The sequence below is a fragment of the Falco peregrinus genome, chromosome 7, assembly GCF_023634155.1.
Source record: "Falco peregrinus isolate bFalPer1 chromosome 7, bFalPer1.pri, whole genome shotgun sequence".
Classification (NCBI taxonomy): Eukaryota; Metazoa; Chordata; class Aves; order Falconiformes; family Falconidae; genus Falco; species Falco peregrinus.
Window position 1 is genome coordinate 54,031,734 of NC_073727.1, and position 15,112 is coordinate 54,046,845.

At 38.1% G+C, this 15,112-nt stretch overlaps 1 protein-coding gene across 7 annotated transcripts in view; it reads left to right on the forward strand.

Moving 5' to 3' along the window:
- The window catches only part of SMOC2 (SPARC related modular calcium binding 2), a 147,724-nt gene extending 133,052 nt beyond the window's left edge, over positions 1–14,672 (forward strand). For 2 of the 7 annotated variants that reach the window (XM_055810747.1, XM_055810751.1), the window contains exons 10-13: positions 8,517–8,619; positions 9,547–9,821; positions 10,251–10,291; positions 13,038–14,672. In XM_055810747.1, the coding sequence (XP_055666722.1) occupies positions 8,517–8,619; positions 9,547–9,821; positions 10,251–10,291; positions 13,038–13,061 (443 nt within the window). In that variant the 3' untranslated portion in view covers positions 13,062–14,672. Of the gene's footprint in view, positions 1–8,516; positions 8,620–9,546; positions 9,822–10,247; positions 10,292–13,037 lie in introns of all 7 variants that reach the window. The other 5 variants (XM_055810749.1, XM_055810752.1, XM_055810746.1 and 2 more) reach the window with 3 other exon arrangements.
- Positions 14,673–15,112: the final 440 nt, after the last annotated feature.

Consider the following 15,112-nt stretch of genomic DNA (forward strand, 5'->3'; position numbering starts at 1 on the left):
AGGTACACAGTATTGTATTTGGCTTGGAGGATCCATTGCAAATAGAGGTCAATTTGCAAAAAAAGTTTGTTTGGAAACCTGCTGTAGCTACAGAGATCTTGCTCTGTCACCCCTGGAGAAGTGATCTGGGTAATGATGACTTAGGAGTGCACCTTCATTTTTAAATTAAATGAATAGTGTCTAACTATTAAGGCCTGAGCCTTCAATCTGTCATAGTATGCCCACTTCCTTCAGCAGGAACTAAAGGCATTTCATTCTTGCTTAATATCATACCTTGTAAAAGTTTCATACTCAGCAATTGTAAAGCTGTATTTATGCATATGTATTAGTAATTTTACAGCTTTTTTTTATTTAGTAAAGGATGAACCACTGAGATTTGAAATGGTATTTGCAGAGGAAATCTGTCATGTTTCAGGGAAAGTGTCCAGGAAGGTAACACAACTGCCAATCCCAAATTAAATACTACATAAAGAGAGATAGATATTCATGATGCCAGGTTTCCAAGGACTGGTTCATTCCATAGTGTTCAAGTAATGCTTTAGTCGTTCTTGCTGACTCTTATTTCACTTCAGTTGCTTCCAGGATTTCCATTTTATAAACCTCTTTTAATCACTGCTGTAAAAAATTCTGAGTTAAAATTCAGTATACAGTTAATGTTCCAAGAATTAGCCATGCCTACCTCCCCTTACTACCAGCTCCTCTCTGTGTTGGAAATCCAATTTCTAAATCTTTCATTTGCTAGTTATGGGAGGGAGGGAGAAAAAATAATCAGATAGCATAGATGAAAATGTGTCCTAATTCAAATTCAGTACTTATAGGTATCTGTTTAAGCAAAATAAAGCATGGGTAAAGATTCTGATACTTCACCTGACTGCTTGCAACATAGCTAGATCTTCTGTCTTCTACCTCTTTTCTGCCTCTCCCTTATCCATCTTCTTTTCCAGCTCATCCCACACCACTCAACAATATGCTTTGTGCCCTTGTGGCAGTGACTTAACTTCATAATTGGTGGTTCTGCCACTGCTTCCATTTCCAGGATAGAGACACCAAGTCACTGCATCCATGGGACTCCCCATTTGTGCACCACAGGTCAGGGTTGCTCTGTACCATCTGCATTAAAAAAAAAAAAAAAAAAGAAAAAGAAAAAAAGAAAAAAGCACAGTTCTTCAAAGGCGCTTTAAAAAAAGAAATCCATCATGTATTTAGCAGTCTTTGAGGGACTGAAAGGCATCTTTAATGACTATTGGCCCTACATCTCCATCCATCCTGTCTTATGACAGTGTAAGAACTGCAGACAGGCATGAAGGTTATGCTCTTTTCTCTGAAAATCTAGTTCCACTCTGTGGGCAGGGACTCTGAATATTGCTCCACATAAACGTGTGCCTCTGAGCTGATAGTTTCTAACTCAGCTCTGAATTTCCTTCATCTTTTGCTTTAATGAACATTAAAGAATAGAGACTTTTTTTTGTGCCTTTAGCTGAGAGTGGATGCTTTTGAGATTTTCAGTTGATGCCTCTGATGATAAAAGTGAGAGATACCCAGAAAAGTTGAAATCAACACCAGTTTGTAGAAAAGACTGTTTTTCATGCATGTTTCCAAGGAGAAGACTGCTTAGATTAATTAAGTAATTTAAAAAACATCCCCAGTAAGCAAGTCCCCATAGTTCAATTTTTCCAGCAGGAGACCTGAATTATGCACCTTATTTCTGGGGTCACTTCCATAATTGCAACAACATACTTTTTTTTTAATAGCTTTTCCTTTTTAATGGATATTTAAATGGAGGTGATTAAATTTGGTTATTTCATACCCATCTCTTGAGAGGAGACGTAACAGCATGATGAAAATACAAGTGAATTGGAAGTAATAAATTGCTAAAAAGGGCTGCGTTTTGACTCCCTAAGTAATATTGGTTGTTAATTGTTGAGACTCTCAGAGTGATAATGCAGAGATTCAGATGCTTGCCATACTATACAAAACTGGATTCCAAAATATTTAATTGTAATAAGCTAGTGTTGAAAGTGTTACTGAAATCAGAAGTACCAGCTATATATCCCAGGGACAGGCAGTCATGAAATTGGACACGTGAAGCAATAGTATAACCTTTTGAAAATGAGATCCAGTCGCTTTCCTCTTCTGGCATTTTTGGGGGCCTCTTTCTAATTTTGAAACTCTTCTTTCCATGTCCTAATCAGTGGGCTGATTGACTTGTGTCACTGTGCCAACAGTTCCGTCAAATATGTTGTCTGTCTTACGTTGGAGCTGGACCCACATGGCTTTATTGTAGATCATGTTAAATGTAAGGTGACAAGCCTCTAAAGGTTAGGAGTTTGTATTGGCACAGGCTGAACCTAGATGCTCAGAATTTCAGATTCTTCTCAGCACACTGAAATGTCTTTGGCCTGCAAAACGGGGGTAGATGTTGTGTAGGCAGTGTTTACCCAGTAAAAACATCAGCTGCCTTGTGTCCAGTTAGGCAGCAAAGGAGCAAGACCTCCTTACCATCTGAGTTTTCAGATCTTTTTCCTGTTCCCAGTCAAAACTAGAAAGATGAGAGTCTACAAGAGAACGTTTAAAAAAAGCACATAAGGTCCACAGACCTTCTCAAGTTCTGCTTTGAGTTTTGGATAGCATCTGAGAGGATTACAGTGTTCTAGCTGGTTCATCCCTGCCTGTTCTCACAGTGACATTTCTGCACTGTTATCAGCAAGAAACTAGCTTCTCAAAACCCTTTCCGAGTCTCATGGAGGAAAAAATAAACTAAAAAGTGGTAATCAAAAGTTAGCTATTTCATGCTGCCTGTGTTCTGACGATTCTTCTTTTTCTTGTTTAACAATAATATTACAAGAATCGAAATAAATGTAATGAACTGCTTGCTTTTCCTATCAGCAAATGCCCTAGCCTAACTTTATCATTCAGTTCCCTGCAAAAACTGTTTATAGGATCATATACATTTCTGCTAGGAACATTATCTGTTCTTTCCACAACATTTACCCAAAGAATAGCAGAGTAGTTTGAGTCTCAATGAACTTAGAAAACAGATACATATAGAATTAATCACAAGCAGTTTTACACCACCTGGAGTGTAAGTTAGCTGGCTGGACTTGCTCAGTAGTTAATGGGGAAGAAGAGACACATTTTAAGGGAGAACCTATCCTGTTCTAAGAAAAAGTTTAAGGTAGTTAGGATGAGGGCTTTCTGAATTGGTTCCTTTATATTGAGCTTAAATAACTGTTAACGGGTGAGACACCTCATTTCAGCAAGCTCAAGTTCAACAAATCCCACTCAATGTACTTTGGTATGATATGAATGCCTGGGATTGAAAGACCGGGCCTTGAGAGAGCATCCTTTGTTAACTCTCTTGGTTTTTACCACCTGAAATTAGAACAGAAAGATCATTTTACAATATAACAAAAATAAGGTTAAATATATGCGGAGAACTGAAATCTGCTTCCTGCCGTTCTCCAGAAATAATGCTTCTTCCCTGTAAGACATCGATATCTGGGACTACAAAGCAATGGGTCTGTAGCTCCCTTCCAGCTTACATCTGCTCTATTCTACTTCATTATTTCTGAAATTTGGGTAAGCACATATGAAAGAGAATGTAGCTCTGAGTTTTAATTTAATTCATTTAATTGGTAAAATATTTGAGAGAGAAAAGAGAAGAGAAGAGAAAATAAAAATAATTAAAAAATAAGAATAAAAGGAAAAAATAAAAGGAAAATAAAAGAGAAAAAGAGAAGAGAAGAGAGAGGAAAGGAAAGAAAAGGAAAGGAAGAGGAAAAGAGAAAAAAATAACAAAGAAAAAAAAGTAATCCCTGAGGGATGTTAGCAAGGAGAGAGATGATCATTTCCTAAGGTCCTCTAGGACAGAGACTAATAGATAATTATTGTTTGTGAGGAAACAAACTGCAACAAGCCATAAAATCACTGACTGTTGAGGCCATGACTTTTAGTCTCCATCAAAGTTACAAATTTCTGTTCCCAGGCTCTTCTTTTGAAGGGCTTTTTTTTTGCTGTAATTGGGCTCAGGAAGTCCTCCAAAAAATTAGCAAAGCCCTCAGCATATCTAGACAAACACAAACTTGTGATTTATATGGATCAACAGAAATAAACTCATGAACTGTACGTATAAGTGTGCGTAGAGCCCAAGAAAAAATATTTTCCTTGTAGTGTCTGCTCTTCCAGGATAACCAGTAGCACTGACAAGCTTTGTTAATTTTTTTTCTGCTGTACCACTATATTTTAAACTAAAAGAGGGTAGATTTAGGTTAGATATTAGGAAGAAGTTCTTTACTGTGAGGGTACTGAGACACTGGAACAGGCTGCCCAGAGAAGCTGTGGATGCCCCATCCCTGGAAGTGTTCAAGGCCAAGTTGGACAGGGCTTTGAGCAACCTGCTCTAGTGGAAGGTGTCCCTGCCCGTAGCAGCGGGTTGGAACTAGATGATTTTTAAGGTCCCTTCCAGTCCAGACAATTCTATAATTCTAAGGATCTATCATTTCAATGAAGTAAAAAACTGCCCAAGAAAGATGAGTAGTTCTGATCATTCTGATTTTTGGCAGATCAAAACTTACTTATACTCTTCAAATGTGTTTCAGTGGTCATTGTATTTGAGTGCACTGCTAAGCCTGATAGTCATATTAGCAAACAGGGAATAAAAAAGAAGCTTTAGATTTGCTAATTGGAAGTTGTCATGCTTTTAATTACTTGAGTGACTGACTCAAGACAGTTTCCTCTCTTGCAGGAAGATTACTGTAAACTCCCTTTTAAAGTGATTAATCCTATCTATTGTATTCACATTTTTACAGAAATTAAGAAAATATTTTAATACTTTCCTAGCCATGACTTCAGATGTGTTGTAAAAGATAATCTTCCAAGACTGACAGTAGTAGATTAGTATCAACCAAGCAGGGAGCTCCAAAGCACTTGGGTGCATATTTTAGAAGGTTTACAGACAACTGCCCCACAGATTTAACACCCAAAATCCATCCTCAGTACTAAAGGTAGATATATTTATAGAGACACATGTACATATGAGATATATAATGTATAATGACGATTCTTTGATTACCTTTATATTATAGCTGAAATGAGGTGTTTGCATATTCCCGTCATTTGTGGTATGTATGTGTTGGTCTAAGGTTTACTTTGGGTAAAACTATCCTTAAAGCAAACATTCAGTTCTGTGTTATATCTTCGAACCTGTAGGTTAATTCCATGTGGTTTCAACTTCAACCCTTTAACAACAAATTATTATTTATGTAAGCTGTCAAATCCACACAGGACAAGCAGCTGCAGAAGAAGAAACTGAAGCACATAAACCATAGTGAGAAGCATAAGGCTCCCATAAAAGACTAGTCTTTCCCTTTCTGTATTTAGTCCAGTAAGAGTGAATTATTCATTACAATCAAGCTAAAGCTCCCCTAGTCTCGCCATTTCATCCACAGTTTGTTGAAAATTAAAGCTCAGTGTGAAGCCTCCAGAGAATTATTCAGAGTTAATAACACGTGCAAAGAACAGAGATTTCACTGTGAAGTAAATTGCTGTGTGATTGCCCACACATCAGCAAAAATTATAATTGGGAGAAACTGAATATTTTCTCTGTATTTAACTGGTGAGGATTTTGTGGGGTGTCATTTTACATTAAGTAGCAGAGTTATAGTTCAGAATGTTTCACAGCAACTGATTGTGTTCGTTTTAACAGCAAGATTTCTATAAGAAGATTTCTGTTGCTGTCAGCTGCTATTGCAACTTCATGCAACACATATTTATAAACCTTTCTTAATCTTAGGGAGACTTGTCAGAGAAAGGTTTTAAACTATGGAATCTTTTCCCGTGATTTCTTGTAAATTTAGGAGTTGATACTTTCCCCTACCTAGCTGTATCTCATAAATAGCAAGCTAAGTCATGATTTTGATCTCTACATTTGTAGCATATGTACACTCAGCAGCTCCCTGAACAGCAGTGGAAACTATCTAGAGCATACTTTTGCATTTCTTCCAGATGTTTCAGGAATACACTCATAACTGACATGAAAAATTCAGGTGGAGCACCTAAATCAAATTGGATTTTAATATCATTATCTATCAAAAAAAGGACAGAGAAAGAAAAAAAGTAAAATTGTCTTTTATCTATATTGCACTGCATTGTTACATGCTGAGGTATTGTCTGCATTTTCCACAAGCCCAGTATCAATTCTCAACTCATGTTTGGAGCAAGATTCAGGCTTCTGCCTAATGACAGTAACACGACCTCAGCACAAAACAAAATAAAGCCTGTGTCATTCAAGATAGGTCTACACGGAGAGCCTCAGACAGACCTCTTTCTGCATGTTCTTTGAAGAGAACCAGCTCTGGTCCACGGGCCAAGTATCCTTGCTACGAAGATGTAGTGCTCAGTAGGTTTGCTCAGACATTTAGTTGCGTGGTTCAGACAGGTTGCCATACTAACATGACTGGATGTGCCTTCTGCATGGTCACTGCTTGGGCTCTGCCTGCTCATCTCTGGGGAACCATGCTTTTGTGACTTGCAAAGTTATGTGGCTTCTTTTAAATCTCAAAGCACAACTAAATTACACAGTTGCAGTGTCTGAGCCTTACAGCAGTTTCTTTGCTCTAGATAACACACCTACGCACAGAATGCTACCAGGAACCTGTTGGTGTAGTCTTCTGTCCCTTCCTAGTAATCTCTTGCCACCCTTCTAATTTCTGTGCCTTACAGAGAAAGCTCAAGTGCTTGTATCACTGAACTCAAATTTAGGATTATAGTCATAGCTGTGGGGTGGGTTTTTTTTCTTTCTTTCTTTTTTTTTTCCTTCAGTTGTAATAGGAAAAAAACCCCACATGGTTAAAGGCTAAGGGAAGAGGAACATATCTAGGAGAGTGACAACTGGTTTCAGATGTGTACTTTTAGTACAGTGAAACTTGTTTCAGTGAATTCCTGTTATATGCCTTTTACAGTTACTGGAATAAAATGTCCTTGGTGCCAAAAGCAAACACATAAGAGACAGAGAACTCCTAACTGCATGAATGTGTTCAACAACAATATGTAGTGGGTGCTGCTGCTATGCATAATAGCTGAGCTATTCTTACTGCAACACAGCTAAGGGCTAATATAACACAGGTTCATTTCCTTGGATCAACATAGGATGTATTAAAAAATAATTTGCTGGGCAAGATGAGGCTTTTCAGGCTCAGATAATCCTATTGCCTGCTCCAGAGGTTGCTGAGAAGTGTAATGAAATAATGAATCCCTACTGATTGACTAATCTTCCTTTTCCACAACACTTCAAAGCATTTCCCTTTTTCACTTAAGAACAGAACTGTGGGTGAGTGGGCCTCCAGCACAGAATTTTCTGTGAAAGTCCTACTGTGGGTTCCAGCTTCAAGCTTGTCATATCTATGTCACTGCCCGTGGATCATCCTAGAGTTTAACTCAGGGGTCCTCAAACTTTTTAAACAGGGGACCGGCGCGTGGATGAGGTGGCAGGAGGCCATCTGTGGCTGCTTGGTTTCCCCCCCCCAACCCCCAGCAAAGAGGGGGTGGGGGGGGTTCTGTAAATACGGAGGGCCGGATTGAGGACCCTTGGGGGCCGTATCCAGCCTGTGGGCTGTAGTTTGAGGACCCCTGGTTTAACTCAACTATTGCAGGGCTAGGGGAAGACTTGGTGTTTGGCTCAGGGCTTTAGGGAAGAGAGGAGGAAGCAGGTGTATTGTATAAGCAAACCTCCATGTGTCAACATCCATGTGCTTGTCAGATGAATTTATCTGCTCGAGCTGCACTGCTCTAAGAATGGATCTTTCAGTATATGTTTATCTGATGTATTATGTGTCTGAAATGTGCTGTCCGTTTCCTTCAGAGAAGAACTTTGTGGCATAAAGGAATGTAGTTATGAGGATGATCTGTCATCACCATAGGATGTCACAGTATGAACCAACGTACCAACTTAGCAGGATCCAATTGGGCTAGGTGCCATATAATGGGAGTTAACCCCTGTCCAAGAGAAAAGTGAAAAGGGCAAGGAGTTGACTGTCATTTTACAGAGAGGAAGACCAATGCACTGGGAGAATGTGTCTTGAGAAAGCCAATGGTAATTCAGAGGAGCAAAAGTGGAAATCTGAAAGAAGTGTTCTGCTATGGGCTTCTAGTCCGTGTTTCAAGTGGTCTGTGTCATGTATTTTGTAATTTCAAAGCTTTACCTTTCAAAATGTGACACCCATAGAAAACAATACTTTGAAGAAGGAAAAATAATGGACAAAATTGAAAGAAAAGCACCTGTGGTATGCAAACCAGGTTCTCAGTTGGTGGAATTCAGAAGTATGTTTCTCTATTCCTGCTCTATGATACAGATACGTACTTGACTTTAGATGCTTGTCTTTGAATTATGTTATGAACTTGTCCACAATTTGTGAGCGTTTGTGTACAAGGTAGTCACATTAAGTTTGAACTATTGTTAGAATTTAGATTTTGTAAAAAAAGGAAACAAGAAAAGAAAAAAAAATAATCTTGTTTTCTAGGTTGTCCTGGGGCCAAGAAGAATGAGTTTCTGACTAGTGTTTTGGATGCATTGTCTACAGATATGGTGCATGCAGTCTCTGATCCATCATTGTCTTCTAGCCGGTAGGTTCCAGATCCTTTTAGTGTGTCTTTAAAAGGATTCTTGCAGTGATGAATGAATTGTTGAGGGCTTTGAGAAGTAATTATTCTGCCTTCACAAAGGGTAAATTGCCAAGAACTTATATGGGAGAGTTTACTTCAAAGTTACCACGGTGATAACTGTTCTTCATGGTAACCACTGTGGACTATGTCCACTTAAGAGATGCACTTGATAGCTGAATTCTCAGCCGCAGCACAGCTTAAAGTTTATCTATAGCTGGTACAATGTGTCTCAGTCTTTGTTCTCCTCTGATGCTTTACTTAATGAATGTGTGCTACCTTCCCAATTCATATTTTGCCTAGTTGCTTGTAAAACGAACAGTCACAGATAGAAGTAAAAATGTGTACATGCTGTCAAACTTTGTGTGTCTGCAGGTCAGTTGCTCACCATCTGAGGAAGAGGTGACATTTATTGTTATAACTTACCCAATAATTCAATACATTTAGGTATTTTATCTCTAAAAGCATCCATCATGGGTTGCAATTGGAGCCTCGGTATTTGGTGATGCTGACTGTTGACCTACTTCATTTGGGTATATTACATGTTTTAATGTGTCTGCGATCTATGAAACTGTCTTCTCTTTTATTTCTCTCTTCACTTTTCTCTGTTTCAGGAAATGAAAGGGGAAAGCACTATTTTCTGAGCATGGTGCTGACCTCAACACAGTTTCAGAGGCTTATCTAAGAGCAGATTACAGCTCTTAGTGTAAAATTTAGGATACAGTTGTCCAAAGAGAAAAAAAGAGGCATTTGCTAGAAGAAGCTTTTTGTCCAAAAGCAGAGAGGTTTTTGTAACAAAGTATCTGACAGTGATCTAACTATTCTGAAATAAAGGTAGAAACTGAGGTTTACGTATCAGAATGGAGACTAAATTCTTTTTTTCTGTTTCAGGGTTTCAGAGCCTGATCCAAATCACACTCTGGAAGAGAGAGTGGTCCATTGGTATTTCAAACAGCTAGATAAAAATTCCAGTGGTGACATTGGCAAGAAAGAAATCAAGCCATTTAAGAGATTCCTAAGAAAGAAATCAAAACCCAAAAAATGTGTGAAGAAGTTTGTGGAGTACTGTGATGTAAACAATGATAAATCCTTGTCAGTTCAGGAATTAATGGGCTGCTTGGGAGTAACAAAAGAAGAAGGTAAAGCAGAAACAAAGAAGCGCCATAGTAAGAACCTTTTCTAACTATCCTTTTCGCTAGATTCTTCAAAGATGATGAAGTCTGATATTTGTATATGCCAGAAGTATACAAAATAAAACAATACACCTGTCTGTAGCTAATGCAGCTGTTGCTTAGGACAGATGGCAGGAAAGCTGCTTCTGTGTAGGCAGATCATCACTTTGCTCCAAAAGAATCAAAAACTTCCCATTTATTCTGACCATCATTTCATATAACTCCATGAAAGAAGCAACACCTGTATTGAGGAGAGAAAGAGTGGATGTTTCAATGAAAGATATGTAAAGTTTTATCTCATTTATTGAAAGTAGTTACCCTGCTCTAAAAATACCTTTTCAGAATGAAGGCTTCAATTCTTGGGGATGGTACATATAACTTAGGAGCTATATTTATAATGTTTTCTTTTCCCTCTTTTAGCAGCCCCTAAAACCAACACTGAGAGCACTTCATCCAGCAGGCAGGTGAGTAGTGAGGAAAGATCTCCATTCCTGCCTTGCCCAGCTGAACTTCTGGGGGTTTTAGCAGTTATCCCTACATCTTCAAACTGCATTCATCTGTCATTCTGCAGACTTGCCAGGAAAATGTAGAGCAGCATCTCGATTAACAAATTTTGACTTAAGTTCTATCTAAGGAAAGCTGAATCAGTCAACGACAGGTGCAGAGTAAATGTGCATAAATGCAAAGTGAAGTAGGCCTGCATGCGGATGTTCCTAGTAAAGTGGCATGTATGTTAGTCATAATTGGATGAAAGTAATTGAGCCCTCGTATAAGTCTTCTTTATTCCTGAATGACAGCATTCCCATACACTTTTAAATGTGCACTGCTTTATTTTCATTTACCTTTTCCTTTAACTGAATTCCGTTAACTTTCTTGCGTGTCACATGATAGACACAAACATACTGATTGCAATTACACTTTGTGAACAAAGCCATGCATTTCCCATGCTCTATGAAAATCTATACATTTCACAACCCCCATATTATATGGTGGCTTTAAACACCTTTTAAAATCTTAGCGTAGAGAAAAGAGCTGTCACTTGCAAATTCCTTTGCTGGCTGAGCAAAGTGATGCTGGAGAACTAGGATTTGCATCAATCTGCTGATGTGTTTTAAAACTAAATTTGGTTAGGTCTACAGAATGGTTGTAGCAATTGTCAAATGCCCTGGCAACATAATCCATGATCTCTTTTTGCATTAATTTTCTACAAAGCCTTTATTTTGTTTTTCCCAATAACACCAGTGTGTGTCATTTGTGGAGTTTTGACTACTCAAGGCATTCAGAGCTACAAAAGGCACAAAAAGCAGAGTTTTTACATCAAGGGCTCAAGTGGAAGCCCAGGAAAAAAGATTGAAAAAAAGTTTTAAAAAGGTTTCTCATTTGTGTGCGTCTATTTTTGTTTACTAATCCTAAAGATGCAGTTTTCTGTACATCGGCACAACTTCCTAGCACTTTTGCATGGGTCTGAAGAAGGACTTGTGAGTCTTCCAGCTATTGAATGGTCTAGTAAAAGAATCATTTTTATACCATTCCTGCCTCACTTTTGTATTAATTAGAGGAAATAATGATTAGTGCCCACAAAAGCATCAGTAAATGATGAATTTTTTTTAAAAAATATTTATACAGACTTACTATAAGAAAACTCAAGTAACCCTGCACCTGGGAAAATAGCAATTTGGCTAAAAATATCCCAAAACCATAGTTGTGGGTAATGTCTTCCTATCTATCAGAAACCTAGATTAATTTGTTAAAAACTGAACCCAGGGTGAACCTGCCTATGAGCCAAGAGAAATCTTCTTCTCATTGTTGCCAGTCAATTTGTTAATTGCTTTATCTCTGATTTGTTTGATGTTAGGTTCACACTTCCTAAGGCAAGCTCAACATTGGTTGTGGGTTCTATGAGAGACCTCCTACATACCTTTGATGGAACATAAAATATTCTCACAGCTAGAGGGATGTGATAAGTTTCTGTTTGTTTAAACAAATGTTTGTGGTCTTAACTTTTCAAGTTCCCCCCACAAATCACTTATGCTTTAAACAAGGCAGCCTGAAAACAATTATCCCGTCGGAACTCAAAAACATTCAAAAGGGTTATTTTAATTATATAATGGCAATTACTGGCACACGTGCATTACACTTGAAGCATGACAAGCCCTCTCCCCTTTCTTGTAATCTGAGCCTGACTTGCAGAATGTGTAATAAAAGTGTGCTAGCGCGTCCATGTTTTTTAATTTTGTTCAATAATTTTGCTGACTCAGCACCAATTATTTTAAAAGCTGTTGCTGACAAATGATAGCCTTGAATTAAGGCTGGCTCAGCAAACCATCTGTTGGCAGTTTTGTACTCGAACAATACAAGGCTGCAAATGCAGAAGGTGGCTTTCATCATGAAAGTTTTAACTTGAAAGGAAGTTATTGAAAAGCAACTGGGCTGGGCAGGAGCCACTCAGAAGAAACCACCCTACGAAGATGGAGTTATCAGATTTGCATCACTTAGGAGATGGGCACTCAAGAGTTCATTTTCTACTAGTTTCCTGTGGCAATTCAGTTATATGCATGTTTGTGTGTATTTCGGCATGTATTCCTAAATATTATTATTTTTTTTACATATCTGCACATCTGTATGTCTACACGCACATGCAATCTTACTGAAAGAAAGGACATATAGATACCTATAGTAATATGCTAACTGAGTCTCAGCTGTGGTCACTCTAAAAGAGGTCAAATACGTGATGGATCTGACAGAACTGGGTTAGTGGCCAGGTCAGCTGGCAGCCTTGCTCAGCTCCACCCTGTCCAACAAACATACACATACATGCACACACTCTCAATGAGACCCAGAGGACCTTTTGCAGCCTAGCAAAAAGTTTACAAGGAAACTATAGATTTTTCATAAGACTTTGGCCAGTAGCCCATTCCTTATACATCACATGCCATAGAAAGGTATATTGCACCAGGGACTTGCCCACGCAGTTGCTAAAACTGTGTGTTTGACAGGTATAGATTTAAAGAGTCCATAAGTAAGGAATAGTAAAGATGTTGATGCCATGAAGGACTACAGGGCAGGGTTTTTTTATTCTCTATATATATTTCTGCAGAACTCTTGTTCTGATAGTGGTATGTGGACACTGCTGAACATACAGATACATGTTTATACCTGACTACTTGAAAACATCATTAATAATGCAAATTTTTTCAAACTTCCTTTCAGCAAGTTTCTAAGAAGCAAGGGTGAACACCTTATTGATTCAAGGCAGATCTCTGACATGTGGGAGATTTCCTCACCAAAAGGCAATAAAAACAACTGTAGTATTTGCACTTTGTACTTAAAAATGTAAATTCACTTTGTAGAAATGAAATATTTAAACAGACTTTTTTTTTAATCTGTGAAAATGTAATGGCTAGTTTTGAAAAATTATCACATACAATGTATGTGTATTCTTTTGTTTTCTGAAATATGTAAAACGTGTTGGAGATGTAAAAGTTTGCATTTAAACCACTTTTTAAAAAATAGCTTTTTGGCAAACAGTAGCATAGAAACCTGATTCTATGTATTCTGGTTTCAATAGTATCCCTTGTTTTTCTTAATCAATACTGTCATTTAAGTAGAGTTATGCTGAAAAGTCTACTGTACTCTCAATTGTGTCCAAGCAGTGTTGGATGTTTCAGGTTTGCAGGACTGAGGAAAGTGTGTAAATTGCTGTTTACTTGGGTTTGCAGTTTTTAACAGAACAGATTTTTCATTGTTGGCAATATTTTATTTCATTTTGGATTTATTGTTATTATGATGCTTTCCAAAGATCATGTAATGAGAATGCAACCACTAATGGATTCAAAACAGTTTTTCTGCACTTGGGATACTTGTAGAAAATTGTATCCATTTTTGAGGTGCCTTCCATTATAAGTTTTGGTAGTATTTTTTTCCCTGTTTGTTTTCACTTGTGTTATTAATACGGCAAACCAATAAGGAGAAGGTGGATTGTAATGTCACCCCAGTCTGGTTCAGCCTGGGCCTCCAAGCATGTTTCTGTGGTCAGCGCAAAGCAGGAGCAGAGTTTATATGGGTCAGAACTGTAAATCTAACTATAAAGAGGCAAGGAAGGCTAAACAGGTTGTTCAACCTTTTCTTTCTCCACACCTGGCTGCCCCCATCAACTCTTTGGTTTGCCTTGGGGTCCACTAGAGGTAAAGCTGAACAAATGATGAACAGTTGCCATCAGGAGGGACTACTAACATCACCCCTGCCTGAGGCTTTTTCCTTGCTGTCTGAAAGAACTTCTCAGAAGTTTTCGTGCCTTCTCTGTCATTTTTCCCCCCAGTACTTTTTGGTGTGTGTGCCTGAGGGGAATGAGAACTTGAGGATATGAATTTAGAGCAGGGCACCCAAGTGAAAAAGGTCCAGCTCTTTAACAACTGTGAGTTACAAGCAGCTGGGTTGATTGACGCAGTGGTAGGTGGACTGCTGGCATCTAGGAGCTGACATGAAACAGCAGGAATGTTGCAACAAGCAGTGATTTCATTCTGGTTTATTTAAATAATGTGTGGGATCTGACATGTGACTAGGTAATCATAATAGCACCCTGGCTTGAGCTTGTGCCTAGAAAAGCTTTTTTGCAAATTTAAATGTTCATTTCAATTTCAACATATGCTGAAGTGATAGGAAATACTGTATGCAATGGAATTGTACCCCAGAAATTGTGTACTCTAAGCTTTGGCAGCAGGAGGAACCAAGATGCAAATGAGTGTTATCTTTTATTTTTGTTTTAAAACGTATTTGTTATTCTTTTATACTGTTAAACTTTTAATTTAGTCCTCTTAATAGATTAAAGATCAATATGTTATCAAACCATGCTGGTGGATTTTCTTCTGCAACGCAGATAGCCATGTTTAGAAGCAAGTACACACAGTTATGACTTCACCACTCCGTTGAGTTTACAAGAAAACTCATGACTTTACATTATGTCCATCTTCTCATCTTCCCTTGCCCCTTTATTGAATTCTCTCCTATGGTCATTCATGCCCTATTCATACCACTGCTTTCTCAAAATAGGCACTTCTAGTTTTAACCAAGCACAGCCTTGATACCAGAAGGAATCCATGTGCATAGGCCCTTAGGCTCAAACTACAGTACCAGTGTTCATTTAGTTCCACAGTAATTAATTAGTTCTAGTTTTTATCCTATTCCATGTGCAACAATTTAGTTTCAATTTTAGTTCTGTTCTTATTAAAAGCACAACATATACTCTGCTTCTCATTGACCAATATTTGTTCTAGTTCCAGCTATTT